Source organism: Hermetia illucens, chromosome 4 (genome assembly GCF_905115235.1).
Source record: "Hermetia illucens chromosome 4, iHerIll2.2.curated.20191125, whole genome shotgun sequence".
Lineage (NCBI taxonomy): Eukaryota > Metazoa > Arthropoda > Insecta > Diptera > Stratiomyidae > Hermetia > Hermetia illucens.
The window spans coordinates 83,124,147-83,147,607 of record NC_051852.1 but is presented as its reverse complement, the minus strand read 5'-3'; the positions used below and the strand labels follow the sequence as shown (position 1 = coordinate 83,147,607).

Genomic DNA, 23,461 nt, shown 5'->3' with positions numbered 1-23,461 from the left:
TTAATGTTAAGTGGTAGCGTTTAGACTACTGATACACCATTTAAGGGGGTCATCCCGTGTGAAGGCCGTTTTTTTGCCTTTTTTTGAAAAATGATTTTGGAGGACTGGATAGAGATAGAAACGTGATTTTTTCACCATCTTTTTTGATATCTATTGTATATGATAAATTTTCCAAAAAAAGGTGTTTTTCTGCTGCCACGCTGGAGGGCGCTGTGTTCATCTGATGAAAAAAAACTAAACGGCATTTTAATGTGGACAATATTCCACGGTCTGCAAACTAGGATAATTAGAAAATATTAAAAGGTAAATTTTTGGTGGGCTTTTAAACTTAATTTTTTGCATTCTGGTGTTTTTTTACGGCTTTTTTCATGAAAAAAAAAATCGACCCGTCCGATTGCAATTATCCTAGTTTGCGGACCGTAGAAATATGTATTAAAGAAGTCGTGAAAATTTCAAAGAATTTGATTGGACGCATTTGAAAATTTAAATGTGATTATCAACAGTAAAATTTTAACTCACCATTAATCTGCTATACCAGGTCCATAGAGAGCACCATCCGTTTCTTCAAAAAAGTCTTGCAAGGTCGATTGTTGCTCTCTGGTTTCAATTCTGGCTCTTTTCGCGAGGTCAGTCGATGGTCGTTCGGACCGCCAAATTCGCACTTCATTACGGCGGTCGACATAAACCTGACATATGTGACCCACTTGACATCCCATTGCCTCTAGGATTTTGAGAATGCCATTGAATCCTTCATTGAAAATAATTACAGCCAGAAAAGTGGCTATTTCTACGACCTTGGCCCCAGGATGAAGGTGTTTAGGAGCGAAAGTCCAGATCAATGGATTTAACGACTCATTATTATTCTGGGTTTTGGCTCCTAAACATCTGTTCAAGAGATCATCTCGTGACAAATCTTCGTAGATTGGTTTGATGACTGTTTGAACTTCTTCAGTTAAAGGTGCCTTCTCGTGGTGGAAACTATCCAGTTCTCCTTTAGCTTCCGCTTTGTGCGATTTACACCAATTGTTCTCGCCTGCTGGACAATTTTGATGCTGAGGATTTTCGTCTCTAGAACATTTATGGAAGAAAGTTGCCCACATTTCTTGCTTCATTCCTTCTATCGAATTTGCGTGTCGACGAATAGCTAGCTAAAAAAAACGTAGTGAGGTCGTTAATAACCTTATCAGTAAGTTTTCCAGCCCCTTTTCCACCAATGCCTTTGTGATTCTTCTTTGCATTTCTAAGCCGCGTTCCCATTCTTTTCTCGACATGCCCTACGCATTCCTTTTTTACTACCACGTATATTTTATTATTTGCAGAAATACTGCAAAAAACTCCAGCAAAATCCAATATATAATATATAAAACTTGTCTCAATTGGAACATCCATGTTCATGCTTGCTAAAAGTTTCTTTGCTGATGTTGATGCGAAGTCCTTTTTCTTCTCTGATAAATATCGATTCCCGTGAAATACTCGTTTTCTAGTGCGAGCATGACGTTGAACGTTAAAGGGATCTCCCTTCGTACGATCCATTTAAAAAAAACACTGAACACACAAACAGCACAATACTTACAACAAAATATAACTGAGTATAGCTTGAAAGCCTTTCAGTGCTCACTCTAGACGGGATTATCCTTTTTATTCCAAACAGCAAATAAATTTAGACAATTGATTGGTTTTCCATCTTTTTATATTTATACCTGTGTGCGACTTTATAAGGCTCAGGTAAAAAACTAACAGGTAAAACAAGATTCGATGCTCCTTCTCATGGAGTACTCTAGCTGCGGCTCCAAACTGCTTACCTGTTTAACACTATAATTTTTGAACGACTCGGAATATCGGAAAATCCATTTGCCCACATATTGTCCACTATATATAGATACAATTCATGCAAAAAAATCGATTTCTCTAACCCGACACACGGGATGACCCCCTTAAGAATTCGTCGAATTGATATATTATTCTGAGACGCAAATTATCCCTCAATTTTCGGATGAGATGACATCCGTATTGTTTTCTTTTAAAGAGTGTAGGTATGGGAAGAGAAAGGAAGAAATAGAAAATGAGCATGTGTACACAACTCATCAAATCCCAAATGTTCGCCCTCAATTTTGTCGTGATGATAAAAATATGCGTTATTAGAACGTCGCAAGGGCTGTATTCACATGTTTATTAAATTAATCGTTGAATAGTTCATGATCTAAAAATTTTCAGGTTGAAGTTGACGTTGAACGGCATTTACTAGAAACAACAGTGCGCCTTTCCGATGGCACTGAGGGTTTAGTATTCTCCCGTGGCTCAAAAAACGAGGCTAATCTATTCCTCTACAATTGTCATCTATGCGGGGTAGCAAGTTTACCCGGTGAACGTTGTTTACAAACTCATATAGCTGGCCGAAAGCATCAACGTCGTTTATTAGAGCCGTCCATTGACGCTGCCGCCTTTCGAGCCCCTATTTCGAAATTACGAGGTAAGATAATATTCAAAATAATTTTCATACGAATCGACGAATAAGTTTGAAAGTAGTAAGTTTTTGAGACTTGCTACTATGAACTACTCTGCCATTTGTAAGATTTGACCAAATGTGCATCGATTGGATACTATAGTCAGACAATATCTTTTAGTTCTCGATCTTTAATTTATTCATTGCAGTTAGCATGAGTATTGCTCCGGGTGAACCCGTACCACCAGGATTTGAAGATGAAGTGCGACAAATTCCAGAATTGCAACCGTTCCTCGATGGTTATAAAACAAGTCCGACAATTGGTCTTGAATACGTCGTAGAGTTGACTAACCCTGACGATAATGAGCCCAGTTACTTATGCTTGATGTGTGATAAACGCGGCGATCCGCGTACGATAATTGCTCATATAACAAGTTATAATCACCGGTTGAAATATTTGGTAATTATTTAAATATTTTAGAACTTAGGCTAGATGATGAGCTCGAATAAGATCATCCTTACTATGTACTTCCATTTTAAATCGCACTCACTCATATTGACGAAGTCCATAATATCACTGATGATGATATTAGATTCGTTTCATATCAATATACAATTAAACCTGAAAATTCAACGACGAACCCAAAATTTCATTTTATTCCATAATCCATAATTCCATTTATGGATTTTTTGGCGATTTATTTTCGTGCGGAAATCGTAATGCTCGCGGAGAAAGTATTTCTTTTTCGTTTGTTGGGTCGGTGTGTGGTTTATGAGGTGAGTTTCTGAAAGTGAATAAATTTGGCATTTGAGTACTTATATCAAACTCAAATGTCAAACTGAATCGGTATTTCAATGGCCAGACGTAGTGTTGTGCACATATCATTTACTATAATTTTCAAACGTTTAATTTATAAGCTTTAGGCAAAGTAAGTATCTAATTAAAAGTCTCAAATTGAATTGTTTTTGTACGTCACTGAAAAGTCACTACAAATGGATAAAATGTGTACTTTATATCGATCTAAACAGGAGAAGCATTTTCCAGCAGTAACAAAAGAAATCGCGCCGTACCGCTACAACTACGAAGCTAGAAATCTCATGCCTCGTTTAGTTCAAAACATTTGCGAGGCAATAGAGGATCATCATGGTCGGTTGACGCTAAGAGTGTATGATTCAACAGAGTTTCATAAAAATCGGAAACGTGTCCTGCAAGATATTATTCACGACAAACATTTCACAGAGAAAAATGGCCCGACTTTCACCGACATAGTTGATCGGAGCAAGATTGATGAACAATTGAAAGCTGGTACCTACCGTTTCCTATAGTGTTTGAAGAAGATTTTCATATTGCTATTTCAGGAAAAAATTCTATTGCAATTAATATTGGATCGAAGCATCGTGATCCATCTCCTCCTAATGTCCGTGCACCAAAACGCGATAAGACAGGTAATACTGTACCGCGTCGTCAAATTCGCGACAATTTGGATGAGATTTCAAGCAGTGAATCAGATTCACCGCTGAAACAACGTTCGCCTAGATATCGAACACCGCGTAGAGATCGTAGTCGCAGTATTGAACGTTACGGTAAAAAGTCAAGGCGTTCAAGGTCATTATCCTTTTCACCGCCTCGTCGAGGCGGTGGAATGCCACGCGTTCATCGGTCACCACCTTTCGAGTAAGTCTTCAAGTTTTCAACGTTTTTTTCTTTAAAGTAGACTGTGATTTGTGTTCTTTGTTCTATGAAAAAAAAGTAAACAGGATGTGAGAAAACGGGGATCGGATATAGGTGCGCTATCTAAACAAGCTGGAGAATACAATCAAGAAAAGTATAAGAAGGACAGGTACAAGTAAGTATTTGCAATATCTTCATAGTGAGTAATATACATATATATATGTACAGTTATTAGTGAAAACTTCAGAGTGTAAAACTAAAATCCGGACACCGTCGTAAGAAATATATAAATTCTAAGAAAGGAGGTAAAAGGAGTTGTATGTGTTTTATTTTTTTACAAAAACGTCACGAACAGTTTGTTGGATAAAATGCGTAGAAAATCAAGGAAAAAGGATAAAATGAAACCCCTACTAGATGCGAATTATGAAAGAAACTGCATTTTCGTAGGCAAAAGTGAAATCCGGACAGAATTGAAGAATCGTAATAATAATATTAAAAACTTAAAAAACAAGTCTGGAAACCGGAAGCTGGGTGCTTCAGGCATGAAAGGTTTTGTTTGCTTCTTGTGTGAGTATATTTGAGTTTAGAACTATCCCATTTGTACCCGTTCAAAATATGCAATTAGCATGTCACATTTAGTACTTCGGGTTGTAAATTTACGCGGTAAAGACAACTTTGAGCTACTGTAACTTTGTTACTAATACTATGATTTTGATCAAACTTGAGGATAATATGCTTCATGTTATATTTTACACTACTACCAACTTTTATAGCTCTGAGATAAAGTTAAGGGGGGTTTTACTGAATTTTCCCAAAAATATGGTAATATATTATTATTAACTAAATTTGAACAGATATCGATATGGAGAGTATTTTGAGGCCTGGGCACCATATAGAGGCTGATTTTTTTCAGATTTTTCGGTTGGGTAGTTTCTGATAATGGGTCCGTTAAAGAAATCATCACTTTCCACCCGTCCCACTCCCCGCCTTTTTAACAAATCTCAAAACTAAGACCGGCTTCGAAAAGGACTAATTAAGACCTTTCATTTGATACCCCACATGACTATATTTGGTGAAAAAAAAATTTTACACTCCCCTTTTACATGTATTTTTTTGAAAATACCAATGTAAATACTCACATTCATATTCGCCTCTACGAATACTACATTACCCTTGTGCTTTGTGAATAACCCTACATTATAACAATTCCTTCGCCACGTTTTACTGTGCTTTTCAGATTTGTTATCTCCAGTTTTGTGTTTAGCTTCTTCTACGCAAGGCATAGGAAGTTTGGGGCTGTTAGAGATCGGACGGCGTGGATAATGTGGTATTTGTGGAGGGAATATGGATGCGAATATTTACATCGATATTTAAAAAAAAAATCTGCACGCCTGCACAAAGAAAGAAATTGAGTATTTGTCAAATACTTAAAATATTCCAAGACAATGACCCGATACATAAAACGTGGAAAACACGAATTTGGTAATGTTCAATTCTCCAAAGCTGTTCGAAACTTCTCCACAAACCCCGGACTACAATATTATTGAGTTCCTATAAGATTATGTCGCCGATAGGCTTCGCGAAGGTTCCATTTCAATCAAAAAATATTTGATAAAACGTCTTCTCGAATAATCAAAAAAAAATCCAACCGAATATGTCCCAACATTCAGTTGAATCCATCCCACTGGCCAGTGAATGCTGTATATGATGCTAAAAGTCTCCACACAGAGTATTAACTAACCATTTTGTTGAGTTTTTAATGTCATTATTACAATTCTTTAACTTTGTCCGCATTTCAATTTTATAATTCGCCCCAGTAAGAGTTTTATTTTATCCTTTTTCATCAAAGTTCTTCGCATTGTATCCACCAACACTGTATGCGACGTCCTTGTAAAAAAACAACAAAACATACAATTTCTTTTATCCCCTTTCTGAACACATATATTTCTTGCAATGTCGTCGGGATGTACATTTTGCTCACTGGATATGTTTGCTATTGTGACCGCAGATATATAGAGCGAAATATGGGGCAATTTCCTGAAAATACCAACAGCATCAACCACTTCCTCTATTCTGCTCTTCTATTTATAACGGTAGCCTAATTTCGCCATTTAGTTAACAAACTTTATTGGTTTTTTTGCTGGCTGCTGCCATTATCCAATTGTTATAGATGGAAACTATGTCACTTAAGAGCAGAAAACCGAAGTTTATTGAAATTGTTTTACAATAGCCAATAAGAATAGAATATGCAATATGTGTTCAGTTTATGTGGATTACCAAAGGTAACTTTAATATCATTATGTTAGGTATGATGGAATAGAAGTTCTTTTCTACCGATGAATTTTAGTTTTTTTTTTACTTTCAATGGCTGACTCCGATTAATTATTATTCGTCCCTACAAATTGGGTTTGATACTACATAAAAGTTAACGATCTCTTTATAATTTCTTCGTAACTTTAGTATACTGTCTGCTTAAAAGTTATCGATGATCGCCTACACATAGCAGGCGATATGAAGGCACATAATCTTTATCACAGATAGTTTTACTACATGTGGATGATAAAAGGAGCGCATGTCTCTCGCTTTATTTAACTAAGTATTGGTCACTTAATGCAATTTCATAATTCCGCGGTCTTAAAAATTAATTTTTGACAAGTGGTCAAGCTTCAATACCTTTTCAATTTGCTAATTCTGGATCCTACTTTTTGACAATAATCCCAATTTTGTCAAGCTGACCGCAATAGGTATTGGAATTAATCGTTTAGTTTTGGCATTTGATATCGCCTTCACAAGTCTCCTTGCCCTGCTAAATGCAGCAGGAAGACACTGCCACCGTGGTGGGATGAAGATCAGGCCAGCCTCAGGAAGCTGACCAGGGAGTTTTTCAATATCTGCTACAGGCATGAATATTGGGAGCCATACAAGGAGTGCCCGAAGAAGTACAAGTCGACCATCAAGACTGCCAATAGAATGCCTTTCTCTAAGCTCCAGCATGCCTACCTCAAAGGCAAATGCACAGAAACCGCTTTTCACGAGGTAATTGGTAGGGTTGAGTGGTCACTGCAGTACAAGCAGTATACCCTAATTGCATTCTTGGATATAGAGGGAGCATACAACAATGTTGGTATCAACGCCATCAAGGAAGCCTTGACCAGTATTAGATTAGAAGGGTATCTTACGTATTGGATAATATCCATGCTAAGAACCAGGATAATCCAGTCGGATCTGGGAGGCAAGCACTTGACCTAACCAAAGCTATCCGTCTGGTGCTCTGCTTAATAGTGATGGAAAAATTTTTGCGAATATTGCCGTATATCAATGACTTGGTGGTATTAGTGTCAGGGATGTTTCCTTCCATTATCCATGGAAGGAGCGTTGGGAAAGGTGTGCTTGTGGGCCGCCAGATACGGACTCGGCATAAACCCAAACAAAACGGAACTGAAGCTTTTCACCACCAAGCCAAGGGTATCTGAATTCCACCTACTGTGGCTGAATGAACAAAGATTGGTCCTTTCCTCCAAAGTAAAGTATTTGAGTGTAATTCTGGATCCAAAGCTAAATTGTAGATTGAACATAAAACTGCAGGTTAAGAAGACCTGTGTAGTCTTCTACGCCTGTGAGAGAATTTTTGCAATGGAATGAGGTCTCCAGCCGAGGATGGTTCTCTAGACGTACACAGCTATGGTGCGTCCCATCCTAACGTACGTAAAAAGTAAAACAACCAAGCTTAATAGGATTCAAAGAACCGGGGGTGCAGGTTCTATCGGGGCTCCGCATCTTCTCTCTCTAAACCTACACGTTAAATACGTTATAGCGTGCCGTCAGTCTACATGAGTCCGGATGCTGGACAGCGAAGTCCTATAGCCATAGTAACATCCTAGACGAAGTACCTCAGGAAATCTGGGCATTCTCCACGAACTATGCCACACACAAGCTGAACTTCACGAGAAACTTTGCTGTGGAGTTTCCATACAGGACAGAGTGGAAGACCGCCCGCATGTGTCTTCACTGATGGATCAAAGAGGGTCTGTGCAGTCGGTGGGGGCCTTTTCTGGAATACTCGCAGTGTATCCGTATGGTCTTCCTGGTTTTGCCAGTGTATTCCAAGTGAAAGTACTGGTGATACTGATCCGAGCCCCAAGCGTAACATAGCCATTCTGAACATGTGCCAAGCGACCATTAACGCCTTGTACTCAACGACGGTGTGACAATGCATAAACGCATTGGACAGTCTGGGCGGAACGGTTAAGGTCACCCTCGACTAGGTTCCCGATGAAAAGAACATAGAGGGCCAGGCGAGGCTCTGCTATTGGCAGTCATTCGGCGGGTACAGTCCGTGTCCCGCTAGCAACTGTCAAGGGCGGAAACCCTCAGGCACTTCCCTTGCGATTATCCAGCTCTAGTTAGAGTTAGGCTACGGATACTAGTTAAACCATTCTTTGGGGACCTCAGAGCGATTTATAGCTGCAGGGAATTTTGTATGATTTGACTGCTTAAATTCCACTCTACAATGGCAAAAATATAAAGTGTCTTATCTTTTTATTCATCTAAAATTCCACTTTCTTTAATTACTCGATATGTTACACCGGAAAACCTCAGTTAATTACTTAGGAGAGGGTAGTGGGATGCCATCACCTCAGATACATGCACAACATCTGGGGGATCTTTTTATATTTTTAAGATTTCTTTGAAAACGGGGTATCATATCATATCGACACCGTGCATAGCTAATTAGGAAGTCATATATTTAAAAGCTCAGTACAATCACATTAACTATAATCGGTCATTGTTATTATCTTTTTATTATTTACCAAACTTTACTTTTTTGTCGTCAATGTCAAAATATTGCACTACCCTTTGTTACCTAATTTTTGCAAATAATTTTAAACGAATGATTAATTTTTACTTATTTTCACTTCTCTCGCTATAGAGAGTGACAATGGACGAACCAATCCAGTGAAAGAGAAAAAATAATAACGTTAATTGAACTGATCCAGACTTTTTAGCATTTACAGACAATGGCGTTTCAAATGACAGCAGAAATATCGTAGCAAATTGATTCATGCAACGCAATTTTTCGAGAATACTTCATGATCATTTAAAAAATGAGTAATGAATGCAAGAACTTTGATTACTTTGTCTCCTGTCACTAATAGCATAGAGTATTTATTTATTTACCATTTTATTATTACAGAAATAGTTGTAATAGTAATACATACAGAAGTATAGTAATACCTGTGTGTAGGACCTGGTGTCTTACAAGCTAAAATATTACTTATATACTAAAAATCCACATATCCACATAGTCTTTGTGTACAGACTGTCATGTAAGGCCGAGCTCCCCCATTGAACATTCAATGATCACGTCGAATTCGAAAAATGGTATTTGATTTTGCGTTTTTCCAAAGCAAATAACTTGTTACGACGACTTGAACGTTTTGTCTTTCCATGACCATTGCCATTAGATGGGAAATGTTGTATATTAGTCGTCAGTGGTTTAAATTTTGCCACAACATCGTCTTACTCATTTCAATACAGTTTTCCTAATGATATGGTCGAAACGTAATTACACAGATCAAAAATATTGAAAACCTAATTTTCAAAATTGAAATAAAAAACCAATTACAATTCTAATAAAAATTGATTTTTTGTTTAAATGTTTTCTAAAATGTTACTTCCATTCATAAATGTACGTTTACATCTGACATGTCAGACAGAAATCGTGGATAATGTAAACAGTGGACAATTTACATCAGATTAATTTATTTCAGCTGCAACTGCTTGTATCGACATTTCTATACCAATAAATGTAAACACCGATTAGTCGTAAAAGGATGGCTGAAGAAATACCAGGAAAAATTCACATCTTGCGGAATTAATTTAATGGTAAATTTGAGACATACAGAAATAAAAGATCCGGCCAAAGTGCTAATGAGCTACAAATATCGAAATGGCAAAATAATTTTTCTTGAAAGTTATTTATTCTATTCGCGTACTTCTTGAGCTTTGTGAGAGTAGTTATTATTGATTTCATATGCCAGAGTTAGGAGGGGATTTGTTGCCAAATCTTCATATTGGCAGTTTCCATGAACCACTTATGTAATTGCGGAATATTTTTCGGAGTGTTGAAGTGGTTCTTCCATCTCTACAGTTGCTCGTCATCTAGGATGTGAATGTGCCGTTAATATTCTTGACTGTACTATCAAAATTCTTGTGATCAGCTCCAAATTCTTTGAGTTCTTGAGTTTCGATTTTAATGAAATAAGTATAGAATAGTCATTTGAAACAAAAAGGGGGAAAAATGGTGGATAGAATAAGAGGAGGGTTGGGATTTTTTTTCAATAAATTATGGCGGTGCAAAAATTTTCAGCAAAAAGTTTGAAATTAAAAGTTAAGGGTATTTTTTTCTATTTACTTATTGTGTTGTTGTTCGTTTTAGTTAATAAAATACATCTACCAGACATTGACGTTGCCAAATTTTTGAAATTTTCATGCTTTTCGGCCATTATTTTTGTTGAGTGCCTCTCCATTTTTTAAGGTTTTGTGTAAAGCAAAACCTTATTAGAATCAATTCTGTCCGTCTGTCTTTCACACCAGAGTTTTTCAGAAACGGCTAAGGCTATTGTCAAGAAATTTGGTAAGAACATGTAGTTTTTGAATATCTTTACATACAGCAAGTGGCGCCATTTTGAGTTGTGTCCCATAGAAACTTTGGGGTTGGATATCATCAGATGAACTTCGGGGTTGAATATATAAAGGAATATTTTGAATTTTTATCTTTTTACGACTGGAAAAACGTGCATAGGAAAATTATCACACAAGATGAACACAAAACTTTTATACCCGAATCGCCCAGCTTACGGAATTCCGACTTGTTTGGTGTATCTTTAAAATGTTTTCCATCACAAACAATAACGGGGATTCATTTCCAGATATTCTCGGCAGGGTCCAAGTGTGGACTTCTGACTAGTCAGGTAATTTCATTCAATCAACTTATGGTGAACTTCTGAGCGAAAATTCTACAATTATCTATCTGAAATATTTCTCTAAAATGCTTGCGTTCTTGGTGGCCAAGTCTTTCTCTAATTTCAAATTAATGATATTTTCATGCATATCATGTTTTTTTCTGCTATTAACTCGAACAGTGAACAATGATTTTCCGATGAGATAGCAAGTATGACCAAACCATGACTAATTGCGAGCCGTATTAACGGCCATTGCGTTTCACATCAAATTCTTCATCTAGGAACATTTCCATCTAGCCCGTCCAGATTAAATGACATTAAAGATATGCTTTTTTGGTCTAATTTTGTATTATCCCTGCTCCTTTTATTTCATACTCTTTTAAGACGACGGCAGAATTGTTTTCTTTTGTATATTTTGTGTCTTGCCCTTCAGCTCTCTCCAGAGAAGTCTACACTTCTCTACTGTTTTTCGCCATGTATTTATAGGGCAATCAACTCGTCGGTTTCTCTGGGGTAGTCGGGCAACCTCAAGCTTCTTGTCATCTTCCGTAGAAACAACTCTATCAAGATAGACAAATGGAACGACGCCCTCGCTGTTTTGCCCGTTAATGCATATAGAAAGGATGCGCTAACCAGTTAGAGTACGAATCTTCGTTTTGTTGACTTTTGTCTTCAGTCCGACTCTACTTGCTACCCCTTTTGTGAGAGTTACCTGCGTTCGTCAACCCGGTTCCATGTTTCTGCAGTTAATCCGGGGCCCTTCAGGACGTAGCCAGACGGTCCAGAGAGATGAGCACTTTCGATGTCGAGTCAATGGTCATTAATATACTGTCGTACGCTGTTGAAGATCTCGTCCTTTTTGCCAGAATAGTAATTTTCTCACTGGTAACCGACAGTTGAATGATGATAGTGGACCTTATTGAGATTGATAGGTGCAGTATCAGCTTCGCAACCTGAACGTCGCTTGCATTATTATTTGAAGGGTATATATGCACGGTGCAATGAGCCTAACGTTCTACTGCATGGAATAGCCAGTTTGACTCGGTGAGAGATTAAAAAGGTGTCGTCAGCGGAATCGAAGTGTGTGAGGATAGATGGCATGCTCCATTGGAGCCCTAAACTTAATTGAAAACCGATCAACAACAACAACGTCAAAGAAGAGGAAATAATACCGTGTTGTTTCGCACACCCAAGAAGACTGCCTAAATCTAAAATCTAAATATATGTTGCTGGTCAATTGAAGCACAAATGAATTTATGGCAGGCTCTGTGTGCTCGAATCAAATGCTGTAAATGACGAGGCGGCAGAGCTACGAAATACACAAACCTTTCACCATTGCTAATACAATCACCAAGACTTCTTTGTTCCTACATCACACGTCCGAACAAGATGTTATCAGAACCCATTTAACATTCAAATTGCAGATCTCGAATGCAATGTTATCTTTAGGAGACCTCCTCTGGATGGCATTGAGGTGTTCATAGGCGACCTCTTTCTTTGTACCGAAAATTGTGCTATTTTGATGTTCCTCCTTTTTGAGAAATTTATTTCCCTACTTGGGAAAATTTACTTCCCCCAGCTTAACCATAAATCCTATAATAATACAGTGGCACAAGAGAGAAAGAAATGTTCTCCAGAATCCTATACCGCTAGAATTATCGTTGAATCGTCATTGAAGAACGTTTGCACATTTCAGAATGCAACCATAAACCGTTAACAAAAGCAAAAGATCAGTCGGCGGCCGATACATGGTGGCCGTTTCTGAAGCGTAAAGAAAGTTCGAGGATTGCAGCTTGCTAGTGCATCAATCTCTATCTTTATTAATCACCTTTTATGATCAGCAGGGAAAATTTAGAGCACATTCCCTATCTTCTACTCAAGGGAAATCACTATCTCAACGAAGTATCAATTTTTTGGGTTATACCTAAAAAAATATAAGTCCGAGTGAGGTTAATCTCCTACACCATTCTAAAACCATTCAGATTGTGATAACACTTCCTTCCTCTTCAGTTCATTCCGAATAAGTAAAACTATTAAAAAAAGTTTCCAGTTTAACTATAGATTTATTGTTTTTTAAGACTTGTAGACATGTGTTTCGGACACAACATGTGTCCTTCAGTGCTGGACGAGTGATCGTAGGGATAGGATGTTCCAAATGTCTCTGCGTAATCGTATTAAAACTGCTTCAGAAATTGGTGTGGAGGCGAAGGCTGTGGTTTTTAAGTAGCTGGAAGACGGCGGTTAAGGGAAAATAGTTTCAATGTCAGTTGACCTTAGAAAAATATCCTCCTTACAACTAAAATGCGTTCCGATCGACTAAAGTGGCACGAAAAAAGAAAAAATTGTTCAGAAGATGAACGAGCTGATGTAATTTCCCCTAGCGAAAACAGAATGACCTTAATTGGTTCAGATTTGAGAGTCGTGGTGCGACGTATAAGCAATAGGAGATATAGTGATGAATGAGTACAGAGTACTGTAAAATATTCTCCACACGTTATGGTGTGGGGAAGGGACTGTGAATTAGACAGCCTCTGTAGAAACTATAAGAAATGCCTTTTGCTAACAGTCAAGGGTTCAGATAAGAACACGTGAAAAGTAGGCTTTCAGGATCATTCTGCATCGTGCCATTGGTCGAAGATGGTGAATATTGCGTGGACATTTTCTTATATGGATATTTTATTGCATTTTTTACAAACAAATTACGAGGAATATTTAACTATTTCAAGGATTAAGTCCCTGCCATAACTAGCTCTGAACTCAACTCCATGGAGAAGGTTTTTTTACCGCTACTGTAGATAGAATTTCATTGTAAATTTGCCCTTTCCCCTTAAAGTAAATAAAGTTCATCGCAAATATCGATCATATCATAGATATCGGAGATTTTGAGATGCCTTACACAACACTCAACTTTTGATCCAAGCAATGCCTACCTGTTTTTGAATTATTCATATGAAATAAAGTTTTCCATGATAAGAGATCTTTTAAATATTTCGGAAGGAAATAGTCAACTAGACAGGCATTATCGAAGTGGCAGGATCCACTTTTCATCGGTAGAAGACAATGGCAGGGATATTCATGGACTGGTGCCGTACGAACTTCCGTCCCATAGTCAATGTTGCGAAGTTCTCGCCCCGTTTTGAAAATCGGGACAGGCCATCCGCTATATAATGAAAGCGTACATTTTTATTTAACTCCTGTGTGTAAATTTAAACGTTTCGCATCTGCCCTTATTGCCTCATGAATTCGAGATAACGGTATATTTGCCTTCTAAATCAAATCATTCCCCAGCAATTAATATAATTTATTCTTGGCAACTCTTAGAATTTTTCCTGTTACGTTATTGCAGATCTATGCTTGACAACGCCATCAAGGAATTGGAAAAGGAACTGAAGGATCACGAAAAAAATCCTGAAAAGCACCCTCTCTACCCAGAAGAGTGGAAGACTTTTTGGAATCGGCGGTACAAAGAACTGCAAGCAGGTAATACGCACAAGCTAACCGGAATTGTAATTTTCTTTTTAGTAATTAGTTTAAGAGATACTTGACAAATAAAACTATGATCACAAAAACTAAATATTTATGATTCTCGAATATTCTGCCGTTTTCGCGAATTTCGCAACTTTAACTCATCGTTTATAACCGTGATATTTAGTTAGAATACGGAAGCAGCAAATGCCAAACCGGAGTTCTAAGTTTTTTCATGGAAGCAATGCAACATTTTGTAGTGCGAAACCTAAGAGAAATGAAAATGCTATCAAACTTACTTGTCTGAAAGTCGCGTATTTATTTACGTCTGGCGAAGTGTTTGATTGAACTTTCGCCAATTCATTTAAGCACAGAATGTGTCAAGTTGATAGTGAGAGTGGTATTAAGTTTTTCGTTCTTGGGAAGGCAACAAGTGTGGGTGACGTGTTTATGAAAATGTTTATTAGAGAAACTAAGTTGAAAATCATTATTATATATTCAAATACGTGGCTATTTAATTAAGGAAGTTTTTATTTCATTGCCCAAAACAGAAAAAAAGGACCCAAACAAATATGATTACAAGCCTGAATGGATAGTTTTTTGGACTAAACGAATGAAAGAACTTCATTTAGAAGCAATTGAAAAGCGAAAAAACGAAATTCGCAAGCAGTGTGGCCTATCAACCAGTCCTTTCAAGGATAAGTTAGAAGTGATCGACATTAGTGATGAGGAAACATCGCCACTTTCCGTGAGCCCAATGCGAGAAAAATCAAATAGTCGATATTCCCGCGAAAGGGAGCGGGAAAAGGAGCGGGAACGTGAACGTTCACATAGCCGACGTGTAACAGAGGTTTCTCCCGATTACTACCATGCAGGCTTAAGTCGTGAATATCATCCAGTACACCCTCCGCAACGGTATGGGGTACGGTACATGGACCCAGACAAATATCCCAAATATGAACCAGAAAATAGAGAAGAAGAAGAGGAAGATGATGGCCCTTTAACAGTCGTAGCTGTTCTAAGATTATTGACAGCACTTGAGGAGCAACTTGGCAGTCTGGGGCCAAAAGTTATTGATCTCCTTGCTAAGGCTTTGGCATTAGAGAAGGTAAGCTGTAAATATTCGATTTTTCATTAATATAACCTTTTGGAATGGAATTGAAATATATTAATTTTTTCAATATTGGTAGAATTTTCGTATGTTAGAAGTTGTTGGTGTTGGTTGATTGTTTTTCGGTGTTGCCGTTGCCACCATATATTTTGTCTTGCCTTCATTGATATGCAGCCCAAGATTTCGCGCCAATTGCCGCCTACTCGATCTGGATGAAGGCAGTTTGTACGTCTTGGGTGGTTCTTCCCATGATGTCGATATCGTCAGCATAGGCCAGTAGTTAGGTGGACTTAAAGAGGATCGTACCTCTTGCATTTACTTCAGCATCACGGATCACTTTCTCGAGGGCCAGGTTAAAGTGGACGCATGATAGGGCATCCCCTTGTCGTAGACCGTTATTGATGTCGAATGGTCTTGAGAGTGATCCTGCCGCTTTTATCTGGCCTCGCATATTGGTCAGGGTCACCCTAGTCAGTCTTATTATCATAATTTCGTCATACCGAATTCTCTCATGGCCGTGTACAGTTTTACCCTGGCTATGCTATCATAGGCGGCTTTAAAGTCGATGAATAGATGGTGCAACTGTTGTCCATATTCCAACAGTTTTTCCATCGCTTGCCGCAGAGAGAAAATCTGATCTCTTGCTGATTTGCCTGGAGTGAAGCCTCTTTGGTATGGGTCAATGATGTTCTGGGCGTATGGGGCTATCCGACCTAGCAAGAGTACTCAGCAACGTGATACCTCTATAATTGCTGCACTGTGTGATATCTCCCGTTTTATATATGAGACAGATAATGCCTCGTTGCCAATCGTCAGGCATTGATTCGCTGTCCCATACCTTGAGCACAAGTTGATGAACCACTTGGTGTAACTGGTCGCCTCCATATTTAAACAATTCGGCTTTAATGCCATCGGCTCCTGGCGACTTATGATTTTTTAGTCGATGAATTGCACGGACTGTTTCTCCTAAACTTGGTGCTGGCAATATTTGTCCGTCGTCTTCAGTTGGCTGGACCTCCAACTCGCCGCTGTTCTAGTTGTTCAGTAACTCATCAAAGTACTCAACCCATCGCTCCAATATGCTTATTCTGTCGGAAATCAGATTTCCCTCTTTATTTCAGTAGGATGAGCATGGAGGTGTATAAGGCTTCGTCCTGCTGACTTGTTGGTAAAACTTCCGCGCCTGGTGCGGTTGCTCCTTGTACTTTTGTAGTTCACAGACTTGTTGGTTCTCCCAGGCTTCCTTTTTCCGTCTGTGAAGTCCGCGCTTCTCCGCTCAACGGAGTTCGTGATAAGTCTGCGCGTGCCCACGTTCTTTGAGAATGCAACATTACTCGGTATGCGGCATTCTTCCGTTCCGTTACTAGCTTACATTCATCGTCAAACCAGCCGTTCCGACTCCTTTTGCGGCTGGGGCCAAGTATGTTTATGGCCGTATCAATGATAACGTTCTTCAGGTTATTGTGAAGATCATTTGTAGATGCTTTATCTCCAGGTCCTCTGTTGACTGCGGTTATTGCGGCATCCATTTCCCTCCTATAGGTTTCGCGGAGGGCTGTATTGTGGATGGCTTCAGTGTTAGCTCCCACCTGATTGTCAGAGGGGATTCTAGGTGGTGTTGTTATTCGAGCTCGGAGCACGATGCCAACGAGATAGTGATCCGAGTCTATATTGACCCCCCTATATGTTCTGACATTCATCAAAGTTGAGACGTGGCGGCGTTCGATCAACACGTGGTTAATTTGGTTGAAAGTGGTCCCGTCTGGAGAGGCCCACGTATGTTTGTGGACCACTTTCCGCGCAAACCAGGTACTTCCAACAACCATTTCGTGTGAGCCTGCTAATTGAATAATCCGCAGTCCGTTATCATTTGTATTTTCGTGTAAGCTATGGGAGCCAACGTATCGCCTGAATACAGGCTCCTTTCCTACTTGGCTGTTAAAATCCCCAAGTATGATTTTGATATCATATCTGGGACAGGCTTCGAGGGTTCGTTCTACTGCCTCGTAGAAGGTATCCTTCTCCGACTCTGCAGTCTCCTCTGTAGGGGCGTGAACGTTAATGAGGCTTATATTTCTAAACTTGCCTCGCAAGCGCAGAGTGCATAGCCGTTCGCTTATGTTTTCAAAGCCGATAACAGCAGGTTTCATTTTTTTGGTCGACTAAGAAACTTACTCCGAGCACATGGTTTACTAGGTGGCCACTATGATATATGGTATAGCGGCTCTTCTCCAGAAACCGGTCCCTGCCCAACGCATCTCCTGTAACGCTGTTACCTCAGCCCTATATTGGGATAGGGTATCGGCTGTTCATCAGCTCATTGGTAAGAATATTTGACTATATTTGATCTCGTAGGGAGTAGTAATTTAATACGCATTTGATCTACTATAATTTTGTTGATAACAATAGGATTTCCACTAAACACCCAGTATGATGCTTCCTATTAAAATCTATCTTAGTGCAATATTTTACGGATCTAGGATGAACTTAAGGGGCGCTCGCAGTAAATTTTCAGGATATAATAATATACTATGATTCACTTTATTTGAGCGGATATCGTAAGCAGGAATATTTTGAGACCTAGATACCACTTGCACCATGATTTTTTTCAGATTTCTAAGTGGACTAGTTTCTGAGATATGTAATATGTTATCAAGCTTTAGTAGCACCTTAAAACACTACTACTACTACTAGAATTAAATTTAGTTTATCAAATAAGTTTGAATTAGTTCCTATTGTCTATTTTCAAACTAAATATACGTTCGTATTGTGTATTTTAAGTAAATCAATCTCAATTTCTAGTTTGTTTGAACGTTAAAAAGTCATCTCATACTACATCAACGGCTTGCTGAAAAATTCTCCTCATGCTAATGTAACTAATATTATGTGGTGGCAATACTTTCGCCGAGAAATTTGTTTTTCTGAAAAACTGCTTCCGGTTGTGCTAGCGCTCTAAGGTAGACTTGCATTGCTGCTATAAACGCTTAATATACACCAACGACGTTGTGATCTTATACATTGGGCCTCTATGGACTACGGAGTTACGCCTAACGCATTTTCGTGGTGAAGGTAGCTCTCAAATTCTAACATATATCCTAACATTGTACAAGGATAAATTGATTCAGTTGAATTGCTAAAAAAAAGCAACGAACAATTATCTGTACATGCGAGGAGCCGAAGTTGATTGCCTTATTTTCTCATGGCGAATGAAAAGTCTCAATTGCTGCATTGTTATTCATATCTAATACAGTTGAACAACTAATCTCGCTTCTAACACTGATTGTATTACCTAGATTTGATTGAAAGGGTCACAATGATATTCGTATCAGTTTGCAGAGACAGTAGAAGAACTAATATATCTTCTTTCTCCTTCTTCAGCCTTTGTCCCGTTCAGAAACGTAGTCGGCTCGTTTTGATCGGTTGTGACATTTTATTCTGTCAAAGACCTGATATGGAGACAGTCGCGAAGTTTTCAGATCACCATGCAGTGTATCAAGCCACCGTTGCTTCGGCCAACCTTTAGCGTTAGTGCGAATTTAATGACCACACCATTGAAGACGCCTCTTCCGCAATTTTTTCACGATCGGTGCAACGCCATATCAATCTCGAATATCATCATGTCATAATCATGCCGTATTACGCCCCAGGTCCAACGTAACATTTTCTTCTCCATTACTGCAAGACGCCGTTCGTTTAATGCACCCGCAACACTTCGAACTTTACTTTTCAGAACTTGTTAGTGCAATTTAACCGACCGCACCAGTTCTTCTAATACTAGGTGTTGTCGTAGAGCATACCAGGTTGACATAGTCAAACGTCTTCTCTAGGTGCAGCAATGCAATGTAAAGTGGTCAATGCATCTTACGGTGTTTCTCAATGAGTAACCGCGCTACGGGTATTTCGTCGGTAGTTCCGCAGTTCACGGCAAACCCGGCTTGATTCACGATTATTTGAACGATGTTTGTTAAAAATGCGTTCAAAAACAAATGAATAAGTTTTTCTGTTGAAATCTGTGCGAAATATGCTCGCCATCTATCCGTCGCGGCTCATCGATCGGTAAGCAAAGCACCGTTCTTGACATTAACTCAACAGAAGTATTTGAAATATAATAATTAAGACTTGCTTTTTTTCTATTTGCTAGTGACATTTATATGCAAATAGCGCTAGACACATCGCGAAATTACATTTAGATCAACCGCTTTTGGCAACTCGATACAGACTTCTTTCACCGTCCCGAGTGCCAGTTTATCATAAAGATCTTTGTAATGAACCGCAATTTGCCAGCGTTTCATCGTCGAGAAACTCATGATAGAGGGATTTCTTTTCACGGACCTTCATGAAGACATCGTTATTCTAAAGCCAAGTATCTCGGTTGATGAACCGCTTACCAGATTCGGTGACCTGGAGGGTTGTATATGTTGCCTTGTGAATCATGTCTTTAACTTGATTTCAGGATTCGTTGACATTCGTAACAGTTAGTAATTGCGTAAGCCAGATAATTTGTTTTTTTTTTTCACGAGATCACCGCAATTTAGTGCATGGCGGCCAGTGCGTTCCTCACGCTGTTTTATCGGTGGGTTGTTTCGCAAGACGGCAATTAACGGCTGCTGTTGAGGGGTAATGGTCTCATAGGGAACGGCTTTGCAGTCAGTGGTGGTGATAAAATGTCCACGTCTTTGAGGATATAATCGATCTGCGCTTACTATTCCCATTTGATGAACCATGTACTCACAAGTACAATGCTGTGATTGTCCGCAAAATCGACTAAAGCTCGCTACCCTCATTGTCTGCTCCAAATCCTTTTCCCCATGGCACTTGTTGCCGTCTGCTTTTTCACACAACATCGCTTGTAATGACGATATCGTCATCAACAGGCACATTACAAGTCTTGGTCGAGAAGTTGTTAGAAGGCTCTTTCTTGGCATCGGGTCTATCTGTTTGTGGTGCATATGTGGTGAAGAAATGAATACTGCGATCGGCTGATATAATAATGAGCTTTATAACGCGGTCATCAAATTGTTCGGCTTCTTCAACGACATCACGGAAATCTCTGAGAGATCATAACGCCAATATCATATTAAGTTTGTGGGTTACCAAAATAGAAAAGTTTATAGCCCTTCTTACCGCGTTCGCGTTCTATATCGCAGATTTTGGCGGCACACTATCGAGGTCCTTGTGAAGCGTAAATATCAATGCGCCTTTTCTGAAGGGCTCTTGCGAGTTCCTTTGTCTTTCCAGTAGGGGTGCTAGTATTTAGCATGCTCGTACTACTTTATTTGCGTCCTGACGCCGTCCATGCGTCAAAAACCCTTGCCCGTTTCTCAACAGGACCGGAACTCGTTCTGCCGCGTTCACTGAGATGAACAACAGCCTAGTATTTCTTCGAGACTTTGAATATCTCAACACCATCATTCTTGTTTTTAACGACATTTCATGTGTTTTCCTGCTTGACCTGTCGTGGAACCTGTCAACAAAAGACATCATGTAGGATTTAGCATAGTGGAGTAACTCCAACGATACTTTATTTATCTAGAGCGCGATTATTTATGATAGGTCGTAAAGAATCAATTCGTTCCAAAGACCTGACTTTTTTCATCCTGCAAATCGAGAATTTTATAATTACATATGTACATGGTATGTTTTCGTTTTCTATAATACAAACCAGAAGCGATAAGGTTTAGTGTCCTGGCTCTAAGATAAATTTAGTGCTGGTCGATAGTTGCTAATTATAGTATATAAAGCAAGTTAGGTTGTCTACTGAGGGCTAGTGTCGGAATTATGCTTCTTTTGTCCAATTGCTCGGGCTAAAATTATTTTTTATTTATGTTTTTGTATGCAAGTATTTGCTTTTTATTGTTTACCTTTCATAGAAGGTACCCCTCTCCTATAAACATTTCAAATATATCAAAACTAATTTTAATATGTAAACTAAATAAAACTTATTGATAACATATACAATTTTTCTTTGAATTTATTTTTAAGATCAAAGCTAATTCGTCTGATGAAATGCTTTTGAACGAGGACACCAGTGTTTTTTTTGAAACAGTTAAAGAAAAGTTTAAAGGTCAAATTTTAGCCGGAGTGTTAGATTCGAATAAGATCAAGGCAGTGAAAAAAGCAATTAAAAATATCGCTGCTATCCTTCATCAAGTGACAAGCAAAGATAAACCCAGTGAAGAAGAAAAGGAACCAGAGAATCCAACAAAAGCTAAACTATTGAAAACAGACATCCTCGACCGGCAACTAATTTCTTCGAAATTAGCAGCGGCACTGGTTATGCAGGAAAAGACGGATGTATCAAAGGAGGACATGGATCGTTTGATAAATGTTTTCATATTAATCGTTAAACTTTCGAAAGAACGCAATTCACACGTTGAAGTCAGAGATATTCTACTAGAATTAGGAATTGAAACAAACGTTTTCGATGAAGAAGACCTCCTTTCTAATATCAGTAAAGTCGAATCAAAGGATAGTAGTGATGTAGCACCGACCGGGCACAACGCTTCTAGTTCACTAGATAGTTTAACTGATTCTGACCTTCAAACTCTTCTACAGAATTTCAAACATCTTTCCAGTGAAGAGCAGCATCACCTTATAGCTCACTTGAAGAAACTAGAGTCAACTGAACCGCTACGGGTAGAAAAGTTGAGAAAGTTCGTTGATGTAACAGATCTAAAAGGGGACAAATCAAGCCCCCAGACAGGAAAAACATCGAATGCTGGGATATCCAGTTTTTCTGGAGACGAATTTGAAAGCAAAAAACCCGCCATGATTGAATCAGATGATGATGATGACTACAATTTTGACGATGTCGTTAAGGCCGCATCCAAAAATTTAAGCGTTAACAATGCAGGCAAGAATGATGAAAACCAACGAGCAGATTCCGTAAGTAGAGATCCAGATCGTGAAGTGTCGAATCTATCAATGAGCAGTGCTGCATCAGCAACCACTAATTTATCGCTGGCTAATACGCAAAATTTGATTGCCAATTTGCTAGGTTCATTACAACAGAACACGTCGAAAATAGTTACTCAGAGTACAAACACAAATATTATTCCAACTATTGGGTCTGCTCCCAATAGGGGCCAGAGCTTCGACCCAAGCAAACAACCATCCAGTGGAGATAATTTTTACTCTCAATCTCAGCCCGCGAATTCGCAACAAGTCAGTCAACAATATCCAAATACAAATCAGAATTTTTCACCACATCCCGGAAACATGTTCGATCATTCATACCATCCTAGTAATCAAATACCCCAAGTTCAGCAACCACAACGATTTGCCATGAGAAATGCCAACGGTCCTGGTATGGGAAATGCAATGGATCAGTTTAACAATCCGAACATGCAAAATACGCCACCTAACATGCAAAACAGTTACTTTAATCAGTTTAATCGTAATACAGGACCACAACAGCAGTTGCATCCAGGAAACTACCCTCCAAATCCTCAACAGCCGAATTTTTTCAACCACCCACTCCAAAACCCTGGGGGTTTTTACTAGAGGCTGTGTAAAAGATATGCTGTAGTGAAAAATGCGCACTGTTAATATTCTTCTGAATAAATATTAAACGTCTCCATTACTTACAAACAAACGTTTTATTTTATTAGTAAGAAACCTATCGAAACATTTTCAGATTTAACCACCAGTACAGTCACTGTTATTCTTCGCAAATACAAACTTTACTTTTTTAGTAACACATCAGAAGCACTGAAATGTCACATTTATTTACTTGTGGAAACTATAGGTTAAATAAATAATCTGTGTGTCCAGTAACCGTATGCTGTGAATATTGTACCTTAATT

At 38.7% G+C, this 23,461-nt stretch overlaps 1 protein-coding gene across 4 annotated transcripts in view; it reads left to right on the top strand.

The window, feature by feature from the left end:
• LOC119655398 (uncharacterized protein CG7065) overlaps positions 1 to 23,244 on the top strand; it is a 34,289-nt gene extending 11,045 nt beyond the window's left edge. For 3 of the 4 annotated variants that reach the window (XM_038061277.1, XM_038061278.1, XM_038061275.1), the window contains 8 exons: positions 2,215 to 2,470; positions 2,653 to 2,903; positions 3,473 to 3,749; positions 3,803 to 4,118; positions 4,195 to 4,290; positions 14,427 to 14,560; positions 15,097 to 15,653; positions 21,639 to 23,244. In XM_038061277.1, coding sequence (XP_037917205.1) covers positions 2,215 to 2,470; positions 2,653 to 2,903; positions 3,473 to 3,749; positions 3,803 to 4,118; positions 4,195 to 4,290; positions 14,427 to 14,560; positions 15,097 to 15,653; positions 21,639 to 23,159 — 3,408 coding nt within the window. In that variant the 3' untranslated portion in view covers positions 23,160 to 23,244. The other variant, XM_038061279.1, reaches the window with a different exon arrangement.
• Positions 23,245 to 23,461: the final 217 nt, after the last annotated feature.